At 33.3% G+C, this 19,395-nt stretch overlaps 1 protein-coding gene across 3 annotated transcripts in view; it reads right to left on the bottom strand.

The window, feature by feature from the left end:
- Nucleotides 1-19,395, bottom strand: part of LOC149808362 (uncharacterized) — a 41,427-nt gene that overhangs the window by 16,385 nt on the left and 5,647 nt on the right. For all 3 annotated transcript variants that reach the window (XM_089976198.1, XM_089976207.1, XM_089976216.1), the window contains exons 2-7: nt 18,829-18,990; nt 15,033-15,132; nt 13,283-13,337; nt 10,102-10,150; nt 5,962-6,005; nt 3,679-3,746 (exon numbers count right to left, since the gene is read on the bottom strand). In XM_089976198.1, coding sequence (XP_089832324.1) covers nt 3,679-3,746; nt 5,962-6,005; nt 10,102-10,150; nt 13,283-13,337; nt 15,033-15,132; nt 18,829-18,990 — 478 coding nt within the window. The remainder of the gene's footprint in view (nt 1-3,678; nt 3,747-5,961; nt 6,006-10,101; nt 10,151-13,282; nt 13,338-15,032; nt 15,133-18,828; nt 18,991-19,395) is intronic.

Here is a 19,395-nt window from a genome sequence, read left to right as displayed (position 1 = left end):
AAAAGATGAAAAACCAATTCAAAAATGAATACATGAATTACACAATACAGTTTTCCATTCTAGGGCAGCTTCATGTTCATTGCAGGCTGTGTGTAAAGGATTTTAATATTGGTCATCGTGGTAAAACAAAGAAAACTTGAATTAGCTCATTTTACTAACTCCAATACTAAGGTAACTTCTTTTTTACAGCAGAAATAAACTGTGGACATGAATTTTATAAATGCAGAGGCATTATTTACTGAGTTCTTAATAGAACACAGACTACACATAACATCAGAAGACTATGTTTGTCCTTTGTTCAAACAGAAGTTTCCTAATTCCAAAATTCTGATTACAGAAAATATGCAAGTGCAAGAACAAATTTATCAAATATTATTAGGTGTTTAGCAGAAGATAATCACTTAAAATTGCAGAAGCCATGAAAATTCATAAAGGAGTTGTATTCTATATTTTGAAAAATGTCTCCATCAGTGTACATATTAGCTTGTCCCTGTCATATGAAGCACCTTGCTGCAGGAAAGGCTGCCGATATATTAGGAGAACTCCTGAAGTATCAAGTTGGCATTCTACCTTACAATGTACTTAATGTGGACAGAGTTGATGTGCAATGGCACCTTATTTCCCAGCTAAAAGACCCAGTAACTGGAAGATATATATATTTCCTCTTCTTGGTCAGGTTATGAAAGGAATATTGGTTCTTTACCATTCTAATGCTGACTATGAGAGATTGTTCAGTATTGTTAAGAAAAATAAAACTGAATTCAGATCCAGGCTCTGTAATCCAGCACTTAGTACTCTACTGGTGTGCAAAACATTCATAATCTCAGCTGGTACAAAGTGTTTTGAAATGCAATGTGAGCGTCTGTTGCTTTTTAAAGCTCAAAGTGCTATATATGAAAACTTGAAGCAGTAATTGATGTTAAAAGACCATAGAGGTTAATAAATCATTTTGTACATATGCTCATTGAATTGTATTATGTTATATGTGAATTACTCTTTTTCTGCCCAGATTACTCTTCTTGTCCACTTGGATCAAACTTTTTCCTTGCCAGTGGTTGGCATGTATGACTTAATATTAAGTTAATAAAATGTTTCAAATGATTACATAATGTAGGGTAAATAGAAGTCCATCAGATTTTAGTTGTACCATTCATAGACCAGAATAGCTTACAGAGTGGTCTGTTGTCCATCATCCGTCCATCTGTTAGCACAAGATTCTTATTGCTATTCATCCTAAACTACTTTCAGGATTACCTTGAAACTTTGCACATACATTCATCCAATGGTCTTTGTTGATTTTTTTAAAATGAAAATGATGATGCTTGGGCATCTATTATGTCCACCACACCAGCCATCTTGAACATCTTGTTATCGCTACTCATCCTGAATGGATGGTCATATCAACAAGGGATTTTTACTAAACGATTTCTTATGATGTCTAGATGGTCCTTTATGAAAATGGTTCTGAGATTTGACAAGGCCACTATGGCAACGATATTGAAACTCTTATTATCACTGCACCTCCTGATTGGATTGTCATATCAACGTGGGGTTTTCACTAATAGACTTCTCATCATGTCTACTTAAGCCTAAATAAAAATGATGCCAATAGGACATTGAATTGGCCACCAGTGGCCATCTGAAAAATGTTATCACAACTCTGCTTTGTGCATATTGATGTGCGTTTTTTCACCAAAAACTATTTATGATTTATTTATTAGTCTTTGGTATGACTTGGTTCGCTCTAACCCTTAGGCCACCGGAGCGGTCGACAGTTAAAATGGACAAATGGTCTTATCTTGAATTTCAGGAAATTCTTTTAACTCAGTAGAGTGTCAGTCCTTTCAAGGGACTTTTGTTTTTCAGTATTATCAATGTAACACAGAGTGAAATTTTTGGTACATCAAATTCTCAAGAACTCAGACTCTCTTAACAAATGTGTGATGATTAAACAATCACCAACATCAAAAACTCTTATTGCACTCTTGAGAGCACTGATACTTACTGATTGCATGGGTGGACAAAAATGTTATAGAAGTCAAATTGCTCCTGAGCATACTAACTGGAAAATAGAAGCTGACCATTGGATATCAGAGCAGAGCTTGTCCAAAAATATCACAACATAATTATTATCACAACAAAAGTTTTAAAAATAAGGTAGGGTAAAATATGGGACGTGTTCTTGAAATTGTTTTATATTTATTTAACCAATAAACAGCACATTGCTTCTTTCTACCTTTTCTTGTACATGAAAACTTACGGCAATAAGTTCAATTATCAAAAAAGATATATCTGATAGTACATGTAGAGAAATAGCCATATAAGAAGAAAAAATTATTTTAAACAATAGCCAGAGAACAGGATGCAGAGGCAAAGGTATATAGATAAATACAGTAACTGATGTTATCTCTTGAACTACATAAAAATTAATGAAAGCTTTTCTTTTTCATGTAATTAATTGCCAAACAGTAATTTTTTTAATGATTACATTATTTACACACCTAAATGATTTGAGAAGACTTATTTGTATCCATGTAACTGCCAAACAGGAAGTATATAATACACCTATAATTACAATGAAATCAACAGTTGATAAACAACACACATGTGGTTGAGCTTGATTAATCTGATTAATCCAGAAAGTCAATCAAACAGCTTCACTAGCCAGCATAATGACTTGGGAGAAATCTACTTGCCCACTGCCTGTAGTTACATTAGGACTTGAAAGTTGACTAATCCCAAATAGTTACAACAATTACAATTAAACTGTAACTGAGACATTAAATATAAAATATAATTATTCCCTATTTGTCAAAACCTGCTTCAAGTAATAAGCAATCATGTTATCACATCTGTGTCAGGTGCAAGAATGACTTTGAGAATGACTACAAGATGGAAGTGACAGACTCAGACAGTGAATTATGTTAAATAATGAATGAAATAAACTGCTGGCATTTATGTAATAATTGTATGCAATACATATAAAATGCTAAAGGTGGATATATATTTACTGGTGGGGGGGGAGATTGCAGAGTATAAAACTTGCATAACATAGCATTATCAAATGAACACAATCTCTCCATTTTTTGGACTTGCCCATGGGCAAATATCTTGAAAACTTGTACTTGCCAGAGCTGAATTTGAGTTTGTCCTGGGCATTAGGCAAGTGGATTTGTCCAGCCCTAGTGACATATAATAAGACATCTACAAAGAAACCACATACTTTAACAATAGTTTATAATGTTTCTTAGGTGATAGGGATTTGTATAATGTTAAACTTAGAAACATTATATCCAAATTTATTATTTCTTTTCAAAATGTTCATGTTCAACATCTATACTGATGATGTCGGACATCTGCAGACAAATTTTAACATCCATTGAAAGTGTCAACATACATGTATAAGCTGGAACAAAATTATCAATAGCGATTTTAGTTATATTTATCTGAAATTTTTATTGATATGTCTTTTTAGTGACATGCATATGACCATAATGTTCATGGTGAAATGCACTTTCCTAGTAAATTATTAAGTTGGCTTGCGACTCCAGGCAAAGAATTTTTCCAACGCTAAAAGAAAATTACAATGATTTTCATTAAGACTGATAAAAGTGTCATCTACAGAAGTCATTTAAATAAAGATGTGCTAGGAGTTAATTTCTTCGCTTTAACCCTTACCTGTGCTTCTGATGACTTCCTAGTGATTTCTTCATTATCCATATCAGCATTCAGACTGTTTAGACTCACTAAAAACATAAATATAAGCAATTCTAATGCAGAGTCCATTCTTGAACTTGAAATTTAGCAGAAGGACAAAAAAAGGGCAGAGGTTTTAAATATGGCAGAGATGTAATGAAGTAAACAAGAATGAGCCTGAAAAATTGTGTGCAATTTTAGCACATATAGTTGAATTTTTGGTGCAGGTTTTAGCATAAATCCCAAAAATGCATGTTAATGAAATACACCCTGTCATTCAATTAATACAATCTGTAAACACTTATAAAGGAAAAATATACCCAAAATGATTCTATTTTGACATAAAACTACATCTTCATCAACCACCAGAAGGCTGTTGGTACTATTTTGATTAGAAGTCAGATGTGATGGGTTTTTTTTACTTTTGTCCATCAGTGACTTTCAATTTTTGACTTCAGGAGAGTGAATGTGATTGCAAACTCCATTTCAGTCAAATAAAAGATGTACATTTAAATATGAAAAAAATCATTAAGACGCTAGTAACAGGATTATATTAAAATACATTCTAATGAAAACATAAAATAAAATCCAAGTATGACAGTTACATAATAAAGAAAACGTAATGGTAGCAATGTAGATAAAAAGACTGATAATGCTGAACATTTAAGAGCCTATACTCGGCATGTTTACATAAACTGGATTTAAAAAAATGTTCATGAAAGTATTGTTTCAACGGAGAATTTGACACAATGGCAATATACCCACATAGCCACTCACAACAAGGAAACCAAATTTACTGTAAAAGGGAATAACATTGACTAAATTATTTTATTAAAACGGCTCATTTAACACACAAGTAGTATTGTAAAAATTAAGAAAGCTTCCTGTCCTTGGTGTTTATATATATATATATATATATATATATATATATATATATATATATATATATATATATATGCAGATAAAAGGTCAGCAAAAAAAAACTAAGAAGCAATAAATGATATATCTAATTTTTAAGTAGATATAAGGAATATTTCGCAAGTTGAAATATTGTAATGTTAAAAGTGACTTCAGTCAAGAAAATACAAAGTGAAGTGTTTCGTAATAAAACATAGATTGTTTAATCATATATCTTGTCACATAGCTTTCATGAATTTTCATTCTGTGCCAATGCAGTTAATGGCTGTATCATTACATCAATAAAAAGAGCTTAATTTTTTTTACAATTTTGGAAAACGACTTTTTACAAATTTATCTCCTACAGAACAACACTTAAAGTTTAATTTTTGTTAACACATTTCTTATGTGGATTAATACAGTGAACTTTACAGGGATAAGGCAGAATTATCACAGACTTTTTGATCTGACAAACTTCAAAATGTGACATCATTAAACTAAAGATTGCAATGATTGTGAGCTCATATGTTAGAAGTTTATTTATTTTGTTTATTTCTGCATTAAAAACACATTATGTGGTCATTGCAAGCTTCCATGTCTAACTCAGTAACAGAAACTGCACCTAAATTTTGATGTCATTTAATTTCAGTTTGTAATTTCCATCACTTTCAAAGATGATTATGAATGTGTTGAGAGTTACAATCACTAATTAAACAATTTCTGTATTGTATTTAATCCAAAATTTTGCCCTAAAAACTCAAATTGTTTGTAGAGTATAATGAGTATAGGTGACAATGAATATCAAATAGAAACAGATCATGTGATTTCACTTAATGACAATCTCTATTATTCATGTGAAAAAATAACAAGTTAATTCCTGAAATCTACTCACTGTTGTTTTAAGTTTGTTTTCAGATATTTGATTACATCACCTCATGACTGCTTACATAATAGTGTTGGCATGTGTTCATCCTGAATGAGAGTAAAAAGTAAGCAAAAGAGGGAGGGAGGGTGGGAGAGAGAAGATAATAAATTAATTAGGCCTAAATATGTAAATATAACATACATATGGGTAGGCAATGTTCCCTATATGGAAAATGCAGTTCCAGAGCTGATATTGCCACAGTGGTGATACCACTTTTATTTCCACAAGGATTCATTTCAATATCTTATAGTTGAATATATAATATATATGCTAACTTGACTGGGTCTTTATTACACTTAAGCAGCTCTTTGTTATACATGTCCCTAAAAAATACATTTATATTCATAATTATGTTATAGTACCTGGGTCTGTTTTATGCATAGCAGCTCTTTTTGATGTATGTCCCTAAAAAAACATGCACATTCATAATTAGGTTAACTTACCTGGGTCTATATTACTCTTAAGCAGCTTCTTGTGATAAATGTCCCTAAAATGAACATGTATATTCATAATTACTAGAGGTTGTACCATAATTTGCATTAAAAATGGAGAACTTGTCATTAGGTTGAGTCAAATACAAAATAATTGCAGAGCAACAAACATTTGGCATAGAAAGGTACATAACACATAATACAAACAGTCCACCACAGTGCCTGAAATTAACTTCAAACTCAAAAGTTAACTAGGGTGTGACAAATCGATGGATGGACAGCTGGAAAAAGTTAACACTATACAACTCTCCCTCAATAACTCATGCACAACTGGGTCCAAAAACATCAACTGTACTATAAGCGAGGGCACAAGTTATCGAGGGACCTCCATAACAATATGAAATTATGCCGTTCTCACTGGACATAGAGAAAACCGTAAAGGGGGATAGCAAACTGGTTTGTTTAATGACTGGATATTCTTTTTAAAGTCATGTTGGGAATAACTGTAAATAAAGTGCTTTTTCTAACCAAGTTATTTGTTTTTATGTAAAAATTACCTTTATTTCCAAGATGCCCAACCACTGAGAGATTGTTAACAATATTCCAACTGGTTTCAACAACTGTCACATGTACGGAAAAACATTGTGTATTACATCACAGCTTTATGTTGTTGTAGAATAGTCTGGTTCCCTGATCCATATGCTCCCTGCTTTGCTCTCTATGATAGTGATGTGCAATGCAAGGAGTATACTAATCAGGGAACCAGACTACTTTATTATTCAAGTTCACAATCAAACAAGATTCCTTTTATTGAAAAAAAACCACAAAAAAAAAACCACAATAAAAACTCAAAGCACTTGGTTTGTGAAACAGACATCATCATTGTAAGTCATTTTTTTATTGCTCTAGTAGTAAAATATTGATGCAATGATTTCATTGCAAGTAATAGAAAAACTTTACATCTGTGAGGAAATCTCTGAGTGCCAATTCAGTAATTACAAATTAATTACAACCTGTGAAACTAGCTTCTCATTAATAAAACATATCTGAGAAACAGAATTTTATGTCATCAAGTATTCATTTTATTTGGTTGTCTTGCTATCTTTCATCACAGTTGTGAATGAGTATGCTAATTTAAGGTAGTTTAATTATATTACATTCACAAAAAAAACATAATTGTAAGTGTTTGATGACCTGACACTCAACCAGGGCCGCTAGCTCTTATGCAGGTTGAATTTGCATGGCTTTTAACTTTTCATTCATTCATACTAATTAATGTGATAATACAAGGTCAGCTTATAATTTAGTGCAACAATACAACAAATACCAATGTGATCGCAACAAATATTTTATGCAAGTTAGGTATCAAAACATCATTGGCACTAAAGTTCTCACAGAAACACTCGCAATCGTAACTGTTATGGCAGACTGACATATTTCATGTTTGAATACGACATTGCCTATTGTATTTATGACCATTACACTTAAACCGAGCTAAAAGATATGACTAATACATGCGTTTCACTTAATTAAAAAAACATATTTAATTGGTATTTATTTATTACAGTGCTGCCTCAAGTAGGCATTAGTACCATTTTCATTCACTGAAATTTCAGTACATACTGTTATTTACAGTTTACCATGAATGTAGTTTGGAAAGAAATTTTAACAAAAGACACAACTTCTTATTAAAAGTCAATAATTTCATAATGTCAATTCAAATTTCCAGGTCATATGAACTGTTCTTGGCGATAAATTGAGCAATATATTAAGATTTCATTTACCAATTTTGATCACAATTTTCTTCATGTTCAAGAATTGTGTCAAATTATTGGTACTTTCTAGTATATATATAAAAAAACACATTATAAGTGGGTTCACAAGTTATCTGGGCATTATCGAGGGAGTGGTGTATATCCTACCAACCATCTTGGTGAGGCACAATAAACATAAAATGATCTGTTATAAAGATCTAGCTGAAAAAGACTTGATGCGTCTCCTTCATCAATGGTTGCAATTATGTGGCTTTCATTTACACAACAATTCTTTCTGAATGTGTTTGAAAAGAATACTATTTCAAATTTTAAAATGCAAAACAAAGTTAGTAATCCACACAGACCTGAATTTACTGACTTCTCTATCATCATACAGTTTTGTATAGGTATGGTAATAAGATCTATATAAAAACGTGAACTGCATACAGAATATACTTGCTTATAAGTCAATCTTTTTACCAACAAATTTATTAATGCAGAGTAGAGATTATCTAGTGAGATAATATTTTTTTAAAAATCCGAAAATCTAAAATCTTAAATTTAGCTTGTAAAGGCAAACTTGCATTGTTTTCTCAATTCACAATGTTTTGATAGAGCTACTGATTAGATACATACTACCTTAATTCTTTAGCTTGTAAAAGCAGGACCACTTTGCTTTCCCTTGTGGACAATCCTTTGAGTGTGCCCTTGTGACATGTTGAGTCCCTTTGATCATATCGCACAACTGACACTTGTTCAGCTGCTGCAATCCTTTGACAAGATTTCAAAGATTGTTTGATCAAAGTATCTCTTACAGACCCCAAGCTCAACCTCTACAAAAATAATTGTCCAAGTTTATGAAGTCAGTGTTCTGTCAATTATATAGTTTACTTTGTCACTTATATATCATACATTGTGAATTACTAAACTTAAGTACTTTCACCACTATAGGGAAAAGAAAATGTAACGTGTATGATGGAGCATTTAAAGTAAAGGTTATAGACTTTGTGGTGATAAACAACATTGTGCTGAAGAATGTGAATTAGGTGTCTAAGGAACAGGTGTGTGCCAGTCACAAGAAAAAGACAGTTCTGGTTGATAGTGCCAGACATCTGAAGACAATTTGAATAATGAAAAGCCCTTCTGCAAATTGGGAGTTTGGTTTGAATGAGTGAGTTCTAGAGCAGTGTGTTTTGGGTACAATTGATGCAAGCTGTGAAACTGAAGCTGCAGCAACATCAAACATACCAAGCTTTGATCCCTGGTGGCACCTTGTCAGTACTGCAACCACTGGATGTTTACCTAAACAAGCTGTTCAAGGCAAATATGTGTAAACACTGGCACATCATGTAGATTGTAGATGGGCCCAAAGAATTTACAAGGCAGGAACTGTGAAGTGTCCAGGGATTGAGTGAGTATCTCAATGGATATGTAATGCATGAGAGGAAATTCCAAATGAGATTGTGGTCAAATCATTTAAGAAATGTGGTATTTCCAATGCAATGATGGGACAAAGGATGACAAACTCTTCAGTGATTTCATTTGAGACAATCAGATGAGAATCTGAGACAGAAGATATTTACAATGACCATATGACAGTGGAGGAATTCAGAAATTTATTTGGTAACTCCGATGATGAAGATGAATTCTTGGACTTCGAACCAGATGATATTAGACAGTGTGAATCACAAAAGTGTGGACTTACTTTGTTTATAATAATACTTCCAAGTATTATGAATTGCATTACATGAAGATGGACAAAATGCAAGTTGTCAATTTGTACATATTCAACTCAATAATAAAAATGTGTTTATTCTATGTTGGCTTTGTCTTTGTCTTTCCTATCCCTATGTCTATCCATCTATCTAGCTTGACCTGTTTATTTGTACCCATGTGCAACTCCAACTCACTGACAGTATGTCACCCCTTGCAGATGAATCTGACTTGCAAAAAAAGCACTGACTTATAGAAGGGTGGTAGAGAAAGGGGGCAGGGTTATTTTGCAGTTGATCTGACTTATAAGCAAGTACATACAATATATATAAATGGTAATAAGTTCTAAATATTACAGCTGTGCATATTTTTCAAACATTCTGACTCAGAATGAGACCAAATATTCAATGTGTACTCTCATTCCGAGTAACCCTATAACAAGTGTGACTCCATTATGAAAGTTTCCAATAAAGCATCATGAGAAATACTATATAGTTAAATATTTCCGCTGCCCAAAATTTAGATCTTACATTGAAAATGTCAAATATGAATGACCAGGAAATATTACTGCAACATGCAAATGTTTTGACAATCTAACAAATACTAAATACATTCCAAAAAAAGTATTGCTTTCAATAAATAATGTAATCTACAAATGATATTGTATTTTTAAGAAGTCCCTCACAAATTCTTTTCTGCAGCTTCTTTTGTCTTTTCCAAATCAGCAACATTCTCTGGAAAAAAAGACAACATTTACCACCTATGAACCTAAAAACACAGAAAGTCGCAAACATTGTGTCAAAATCCTTTGCACTAGTGAAAAGCATTGATTCTGAATAGAAAGTTGTTGTCAGAAAGCATTCAGAAATGACTTATATAGCACACCTTGATGAACATTTTAATAGTCTAATGTAGCCATTGTAAACATAATTTATCATACAGAAAATAAATTCAGACTAAAGGGATTTTGACAACAAAATGTTGGCCTGTTTTGTATTTAAAGGTTTGTTTGCCTTTTTTTATTGCTTCTATTTTTAGCACATACCTTTAAACAGCACTATAGAGCCAGTATTGTCCTCACATGCTGTTAAAACAAACATACATACATACATACATTGACCGGACACAAAATATATTTAAAAAAAAGAACATTCTTTTCTGTTTTATCGAAGTAAAGATATTTTAATTTGTTGACAAAAACAAATTAATTTTTTTATTGTATTTAGAATCTCTTTGAGAATCTATAATTATTGTTCACCCCAAGAAGCCAGATTTTACTGGGTGAAAGTCACATGCTTTGAGCGACCTTGGAGTGACAGCCAGTGGCACAAGCATAGTTTAAACACCTTGGAGTGACAGCCAGTAGCACAAACATAGTTGAAACACATTGGAGTGACAGCCAGTAGCTTAAACTCCTTAAAGTGACAGCCAGTAGTGCAAGCATAGTTTAAACACCTTGGAGTGACAGCCTGTAGTGCAAGCTTAGTTTAAACACCTTGGAGTGACAGCCAGTAGTGCAAGCATAGTTTAAACACCTTGTAGTGACAGCAAGGAGTGCAAGCACAGTTTAAACACCTTGGAGTGACAGCCAGTAGTGCAAGCATAGTTTAAACACCTTGGAGTGACAGCCAGTAGTGCAAGCATAGTTTAAACACCTTGGAGTGACAGCCAGTAGTACAAGCATAGTTTAAACACCTTGGAGTGACAGCCAGTAGTGCAAGCATAGTTTAAACACCTTGGAGTGACAGCCATTAGAACAAGCATAGTTTAAACACCTTAGAGTGACAGCCATTAGTACAAGCATAGTTTAAACACCTTGGAGTGACAGCCATTAGTACAAGCATAGTTTAAACACCTTGGAGTGACAGCCAGTAGTACAAGCATAGTTTAAACAACTTGGAGTGACAGCCAGTAGTACAAGCATAGTTTAAACACCCTGGAGTGACAGCCAGTAGTGCAAGCATAGCTTAAACACCTTGGAGTGATAGCCATTAGTACAAGTATACTTTAAACACCTTGGAGTAACAGCCAGTAGTACAAGCATAGTTTGAACACTTTGGAGTCACAGCCAGTAGTACAAGCATAGTTTAAACACCTTGGAGTCACAGCCATTAGTACAAGCATAGTTTAAACACCTTGGAGTGACAGCCAGTAGTACAAGCATAGTTTAAACACCTTGGAGTGACAGCCAGTAGTACAAGCATTGTGTAAACACCTTGGAGTGACAGCCAGTAGTACAAGCATAGTTTAAACACCTTGGAGTGACAGCCAGTAGTACAAGCATAGTTTACACACCTTGGAGTGACAGCCAGTAGTACAAACATAGTTTAAACACCCTGGAGTGACAGCCAGTAGTACAAACATAGTTTAAACACCCTGGAGTAGTGCTATTGTTTAGGTGATGAATTTGTGGGTGCTATATAATAATCACAGGAGACCAATACATAATTTCAGTTTGGCAAATAATTAAATGGATAAAAATAAGTGTTCTATAATGAGTCTCAAAAGTTGACTTGTCAAAGATTGATTTGTGCCTACTACTGATTTCAAAGAGACTAGATGCTACTGTTAAATACAATACATGGATAACAATAAGTTTCCTCAAATCATTCAGTTGTGAGTATAAATAAATTACAAAAAGTATAGCTTTCATTATTGATGTTGTTGAAGTTGAAGAGATGGGTCTGCTAGCATATCAGCAGCAAAAAGGCAACTTGATAAAGTTTCCACGAATGAATTTAAAAAGTACATACAGAAAAATGTTATTATATATGAAAATGTTGACACAGTTCTGTTCTTGATTATGTTTAATTAAACACTTCAAGCTCTTTTACATAAAAGTATCCCTCTTAAAAATCCAGCTTTTACCAAAACCGTGTGCATGTGTGTTTATGAATGTGTGCTCTTCAATTATATATGCATTCTAACCCTGTCCTTTTTTGTCAACTGTGTATCTATCTATATGTATCTATCTACGTATAACTTTCTTCACAACTTGTATTATTGACATATGGTTACAAGGGGCAAACAAAGATAAAAAGAAAACAAAAGTTCATTTTTGTAAAATAAATATAATATGATTTGCAGAAACATCCTGTATTTTATTTTACCTTATTGTCTTACTTTCACTGTGATATTATGCTGACATATTCTGGGATTAGCTCAGTTCTCCCAGCGGCAAGTTGAGACAACTGACTTTAATGAAAATTTGTACTAGCAGTTTTCCTATAAGGTGAAAATTGAACAAATATGGTCGATCAAAATTAGTCTATGACTTTACATTATGAGACTCTGGCCTTAAAAATTATTTTTGAAAAGGACAAAGTATCCTGCAGAGGGCATTTTTTAAAATAAATATTTACATATCCATGAGACAAAAGCCTTGAAAATAATCTTTGAAATGGTAAAATATTTATTTTTATGAGTACATAAAAATGTATACTTGTTAAGTGATGAGCAATCTCTAAAGACGAAATTTCTTTAATACTTAGAAAATACTTGCCATAAAAAATAATGACCATTGCCCAGTGGTTAGAGTGTCTGCCTCGGTTGCAGGCGGTCACAGGTTTCAAACCTCGGCAGAGCCATACCAAATACTTATAAAAATGGTACTAAACAACTGCCTTAGTGCTCAGCATTAAGAGGTTAGTGTTAGGACTGGTCTGCATGGTTTCAGGTTATTGTGACTGGGTGGGACATCATGCTTCGTCTCTGTGGCATAATGCTCCAGTGCATGACAGTTTATAAACTGCACACTGCAGACATTGTAGCAATATGAATGAATTTATTTTTAAATCTACGTTAAAATTCAAAACACACACACCATAAAATAATAATTTTTGAGAACCAAATCAGCAGTTCCTTACCTTTTAGTGAATATTCATTTTCCACCTTTTCTTGTTCGAATTTCATAAGTCTTTCCTGATGAAGAAGAGTTGCAATTTAATTAGAATTAATTAAAATATCAACTAGAATAGCACCAAACATGTTTCACTCAATATCCTATAATTTCATGCAATTTGCAACATGGAGGGGGGATTACAACAGTATCACTAACTTCTCATTTTTGGGGGGAAATAAAACCTGCATCAGTTCAAAGAAAGAAAACAAAAACAACAAAATCCAACACTTCTAATCAAGGCCCCCACTGTCCTACATTCATTAAACTAAACATCCCCACTGTCCTTCATTCATTATACTAAACATCCCCACTGTCCTTCATTCATTAAACTAAACATCCCCACTGTCCTTCATTCATTATACTAAACATCCCCACTGTCCATCATTCATTATACTAAATATCCCCACTGTCCTACATTTATTATACTAAACATCCCCACTGTCCTTCATTCATTAAACTAAACATTCCCACTGTCCTTCATTCATTATACTAAACATCCCCACTGTCCTTCATTCATTAAACTAAACATTCCCACTGTCCTTCATTCATTAAACTAAACATTCCCACTGTCCTTCATTCATGAAACTAAACATTCCAACTGTCCTTCATTCATGAAACTAAACATCCCCATTGTCCTTTGTTCATTAAACTAAACATTCCCACTGTCCTTCATTCGTTATACTAAACATCCCCACTGTCCTTCATTCATTATACTAAACATCCCCACTGTCTTTCATTCATTAAACTAAACAATTACTGCAGATGAACACCACTCATGAAAGTGTGATTTAAGTTTCTCCTTGGACAATTTGCTGACAGATAAATCGGGGAGGTTACAAGCATATAACTGGCATGAAGGTATGAGGCCTTTACCTTCAAATGTGACTGTGGCATCACCTGCTATTTGCTTTGAAAAACATCAAAGAGTACTACTATAAAATGTTCACTGCAATTACAGCAGTGGAATTAAGCTTGTTTATTTTAAATACATGCAAAAGAATGTCTGTATCTTTTTTTTATTTAAATCCCCACATTTATTCTAAGTGTCATTAATGAATATCTTATCTAATCAATCCAATTAATGCAGTCAGGATTAAACCTGCTTGATAGAAACTGTAAACGACAGCATAATCTTTCAGACTGGTATATACGTCATTATTTTATTGTGGATTTTTGGAAGAGATTTATTTACATGATAAATCCACGAAATTATGTACCCACAAACTTAAAGTGATCCACACTATTATACTGTATATCTGAGACTACACACAAAAATTTTAATGATAGTATATGATGGCCATAAAATATAGTGCGACCTTATCAATGGTTACTATAGAATTCAAATGTTTTCAAGCAATACATTAAAACATAATCAGTTAAAGGCGATCTCTTCATACAAAAACAGGATGAATTTGAGTGAGTCACAATAAGCTCTGTATTATTGTTGTCATTTGTTAAGAGATTATTGCAAGCATGATAAATTCTTGCAAATCTAACACTAAGGAATGTTAAAAAAATGTAAGACAAATCAAATGCTTGAATAAATTGGGTTACAATCTGAATGATAATAAGCTTTTCCCATTGTGATGTCATATTAAAGTGTTAAATTTATTAATGACATTCCCAGTGGATTAATGAGACTTGTCTCACCATTTTTACTGAGACAATAGCATGCATTTGTGTCTGTATGTACATATGTCTGTTTCTGTGAATACCTCCATCTTTATCAGTCTCTCTTCATGAGCCGCCAACTCTGACTTTAGATGTTGGTTTTCCTCCTCGATATCATTTGAGCTGTTTTTCCTACTAATGGGTCTGTAGTTTAGACGCATAACAAGAAATGTAGTTTAAGAAACACATGATATGCCTTCAAGACAAGTTGTTGATGTATCAAAGGATATAAGCCAATGACCCCAAGGCCCCAAATTGTGTCCTCAAACAAACCATATCAGTAACATACTTTATAGTCTAATTGCCACATCAACAACATATCCCAAGAGCAGGAGTGACAAAACATAATAGGTAACAAATATAATGTGATGGTTAATTCCAAACATGGATAATTCTTTATTTAATAATAATAATAGTAATGAAAATTAGCAGAATTATAATAAAAAAGTCACATACTTCTTGACCCCATCTGAAACATAACCATAGGGCAACAGATGTATAGGGTGAAAGGGAAGCATGGGATTATATAATATTCCTACTATTAAGTTAACTGTGTGAGGATATATTTACATACTAGAAACCAATCTGGGGGTTACAAAATGTTTTTTCAATATCACTTAATTGATCATAATATATTCACTACCTTGCAAATCCAGACCTCACAATATAAGATTGATGTTCACCATGTCTTCCATTTTGTTTCAGTAACAAAAGTGAAAGAAAGTCCTCTACTTGCCGATGCATGGTCACCCCTAAGAAAGAGGGATAGGGTCAAATTATGTTAATCATCAATTACTTCTGGAGCAGATATGAATACTCTTCCAGAGATAACTAAAAAGAGGGATTGGGAGGGTGTGTCCATATTATGATCAGTAATTATTATTATAAAAACATATTTTACTCCAAAAACTCTTTCTTTTAAATGATCATAATATGTTAGGAGAATAGGCAGGAGGTGGAAGGAATTACCATCAGTGTTGTATAGATTAATGTTCTAAAGGTAATGAATTAAAATAGAAGAATATGTAAGAGGTGAATGGATGTACATCCTCCAACCCCAAAGGAAAAAAAATCTCTGATCCCCTAAGGCATGAGAGACAGCTTCTGAGTAGCCCGACTGGAAGAGACTCCATATATCAGGGCGCAGCTTTAAAAGGGAAAAAATTTCCCCATGCAAAACCAGCGGAAGCCATGAAGCCATATCTTAAGAAGTTGTCTATCGACCTGGAAATGTGACCTGTTGAACTGCGCATACAGGTCCTACCAGATCGAATTGGGCCTTTTGGGTTGACAAATCTCAGAGATAAAAGCTAGAAAATGTGGACTCCGATCTCCACCCCACAGCCTGAAGGATGACAGTTTGAGAAAAGTTCTGATTCCTTTGTTTTGCTTTATCAGTTGGAATCAGAGGTATTTGTGGTTGGTGCATGAGTTAAGGTTGGTCCAGGTGACCGATAGAACAATCTCAATTCTATATCCACATGGTATTTGATTGGTGGAGCTATGACAGGACAGCTTTCAAAGGTTCATGTCCTATATGTGACCCTTGGGTCCTTTTATTGAATCCCCATACTATCCTTGTTATCAATTCAGTGGTTGTGGAGAGATTTAAACATGTCTCCTTGATGGCTTGTTAGCATACTCATCCATCGGAATGTTAAGCTCCTTTGAGCTAAAAGTAGTATCTGGAGGGCTGGATTTGCAAGGTAGTGGTAGTTCTCCCTAAGGTATTATGATTGGATAATCTATTCGAAGAAGAAACCTTTGATCAGATTTCAGATATAATTAGAGAGGAAATACTTATTAAATTATTCATTGGAATTACAAAGTGCTCATTGACTTTTGAACAAAAACATTATTTTGGAATTATTGAGAACTCATTCAAAGACATTCTGGATTGCATCATTGTGGTACATCAGGACATTCAAGACTATTCGTATATCAGGCCATTCCAGACTTAGATCATCATGACATTAAAGACTATTGGTATTCATTCAGATTATTCTACACTTTTTAGACTTGTGATTGGGCATTTAGGATTATTTGGGGCTTTATTCACAATACTGTAAGTATTTCTTAAATTCTCACTCTGTAAATTGTCTGACGATTATGCTAAACATTTCTTTCACTTCATTCTGTTACATAGTTTAAGACTTTGGTTCATAAAATTAGTTATTAGTTATTTATTATATGGCATTTATTATTTGGCTTATCTACTGGCAATTAAAAACCGGCCTATTTTTTTCCTGCAAAAAATTAAGGATTAGCCTATTGTTATCTCTAATCTGTGCTGGTGCATGTAATGTTTGAACCTCACATCTTCTTGGGGATATTTAGAATCAAATAAAACTACTACCAAGTTTGATGTGAATTTCATGTGTAAAGTTGCAATTTGGGATTGAAAGTTGTTTCAGTTTTTAGATTAGTTGGGTTTGGGTTTACCGGGGGGAAAAATGATTATACTGAAAAAGGAACAATTTGTGACCCCAAAAATTTAAATCTTAAGGGCATTCCAGTATACCAAGGGTATGGGTTTGAGGGGTTTTACTATTAAAGATGAAATGAAAATAGTGAATGGAATATTATTATTTGTTTCTTCCAGTGTCTTGAATATTTACTGACAGGAAATGGAATTAAGCTAATTAAATAAATTAATATAGAAAACACACTGTAATCTCTTCCTTGATTCATTCTAGATGCACATAAAATTAAAAATGGGAAAGTAAGGAGAACTGTTACAGTTTTAACACAAACCATCACAATTATCTCTTTCCTCAACTACCTTAGATTTTCAGTATTTTACTAATTATAAAATGGATGAATGAATAGCCGATAACTTTTTTATCCATAACCCAACAGTACATGTATAATATTCTGCAAGGAAAAAAGGTATCATTATTGGAAGTCTTATTTATAGGACTAGGACTCCAACTTCTTTTCAAATAAGGAGTCCTGGATTGCAACTTTCAAAATCCCTTGGAGAACCATAATTCCAATATGAAGTGAGTCAACAAAAAGGTTACAGATATATAAATTATGAAAAAGACTTTTAACAAAACCTTTAACCAAAATGTGTCCGCAATATAATGCAAGATCCAATGATCCCACCCAGGGACTTCAGCGGTGCTAAAAGGGGAGTGTGTGATGAAATTATATTCTAAATATATGAAGCGAATTAGTTACGGTTACAGAAATATAAATAATAAAAACCTTTTAACCAAAAATGTGTCCTCAATATAATGGACACCTTCCTGACATAAATGCCCCATCCAGGGGCAGGAGTGGTACCAACTGAAGGGGAGTATATGACAATATTATATTTAATATAGGACAATAATATATTCAAATTTGAAAGTGACTGGCCCAGTGTCAGAGTGCTGGTATTAGTGATACTAAGCAAACTGGATGACTTACAAAAATAATGTATGATTCCCATGCACTAGGTTGACATATTATAAGATTTATTATAAATCAGCTGAATCATGAATCTGGTCTTACAAGAAATCGTGCAATATGCTATATAGATCTATTAATGCACACACAGTACACCCTCTTTATATTGTTAAATGTGACCTTCACTATAAGAGAGGAAGTCATATAATGAGGGATATCCAAACAAAGCTGTGTCATAATAATGCATATAAACAGAAATTGGACAATTAGTTAAGTAAAATCATATTATATATGCATATTTTTTTACCCAGAAATAAAATTAAGTTAAAAATTCAAGTAGAAACAATAAAAAACAATTCAAACAAGTAAATGGGATCTATGACTTGACTAAGGTCATAAGAAGGGCAGTAGTGTACTGTGAGGCTTGCAAATAAACAACTACTTTACTTGGTATTTCTAGACAAGCTTTTGCTATTTCCAGACAGATTTCTTTGCTTATGATTTGTCTGTCCTGCTGTCTGGGAGCTGCTTGGGTTCTGTTTGGAGGACTGTTCCCGTCTATAACTCACTGGAATACCACTCCGAGTGTGACCTGAAGACATTCTGCCTCTAAAGTGACAAAATGGAGCACATTTGTTACACTGTAAGAGCAAGTTGACACCAAATATAATGTTTGCCAGTAGCAACTTAAAGTGTACTGGTGGAGAAATCAATGGTGGTTTGGGGCCAAAGTTTTTTCGTGCCAACACCCTTTAATTCTGCCAACCTATGATACTGTATATCTGGCATCATATAAGAGAATATCAACAAATCTAAATTAGAACAATGTCTTCCTTTCTAATTTCTAACTATCATTTTTCAATTGGGGCATGTCATCTTTATGCACCCTTTCGTCTACATTTTGGTTTATATTTTTAAAATGTCTGTGATATATAGATAAATGTAGTAAATTATTTCTTACTGCCAATCTTTTCCAAATCTCACATTAACACCTCACTTGAATGTAGACATTGG

Source organism: Sinohyriopsis cumingii, chromosome 1 (assembly GCF_028554795.1).
Source record: "Sinohyriopsis cumingii isolate HCF-2022 chromosome 1, ASM2855479v2, whole genome shotgun sequence".
In the NCBI taxonomy this organism is placed as follows: Eukaryota; Metazoa; Mollusca; class Bivalvia; order Unionida; family Unionidae; genus Sinohyriopsis; species Sinohyriopsis cumingii.
The sequence above is the reverse complement of the archived record's forward strand: the minus strand, read 5'-3'. Positions and strand labels throughout refer to the sequence as shown.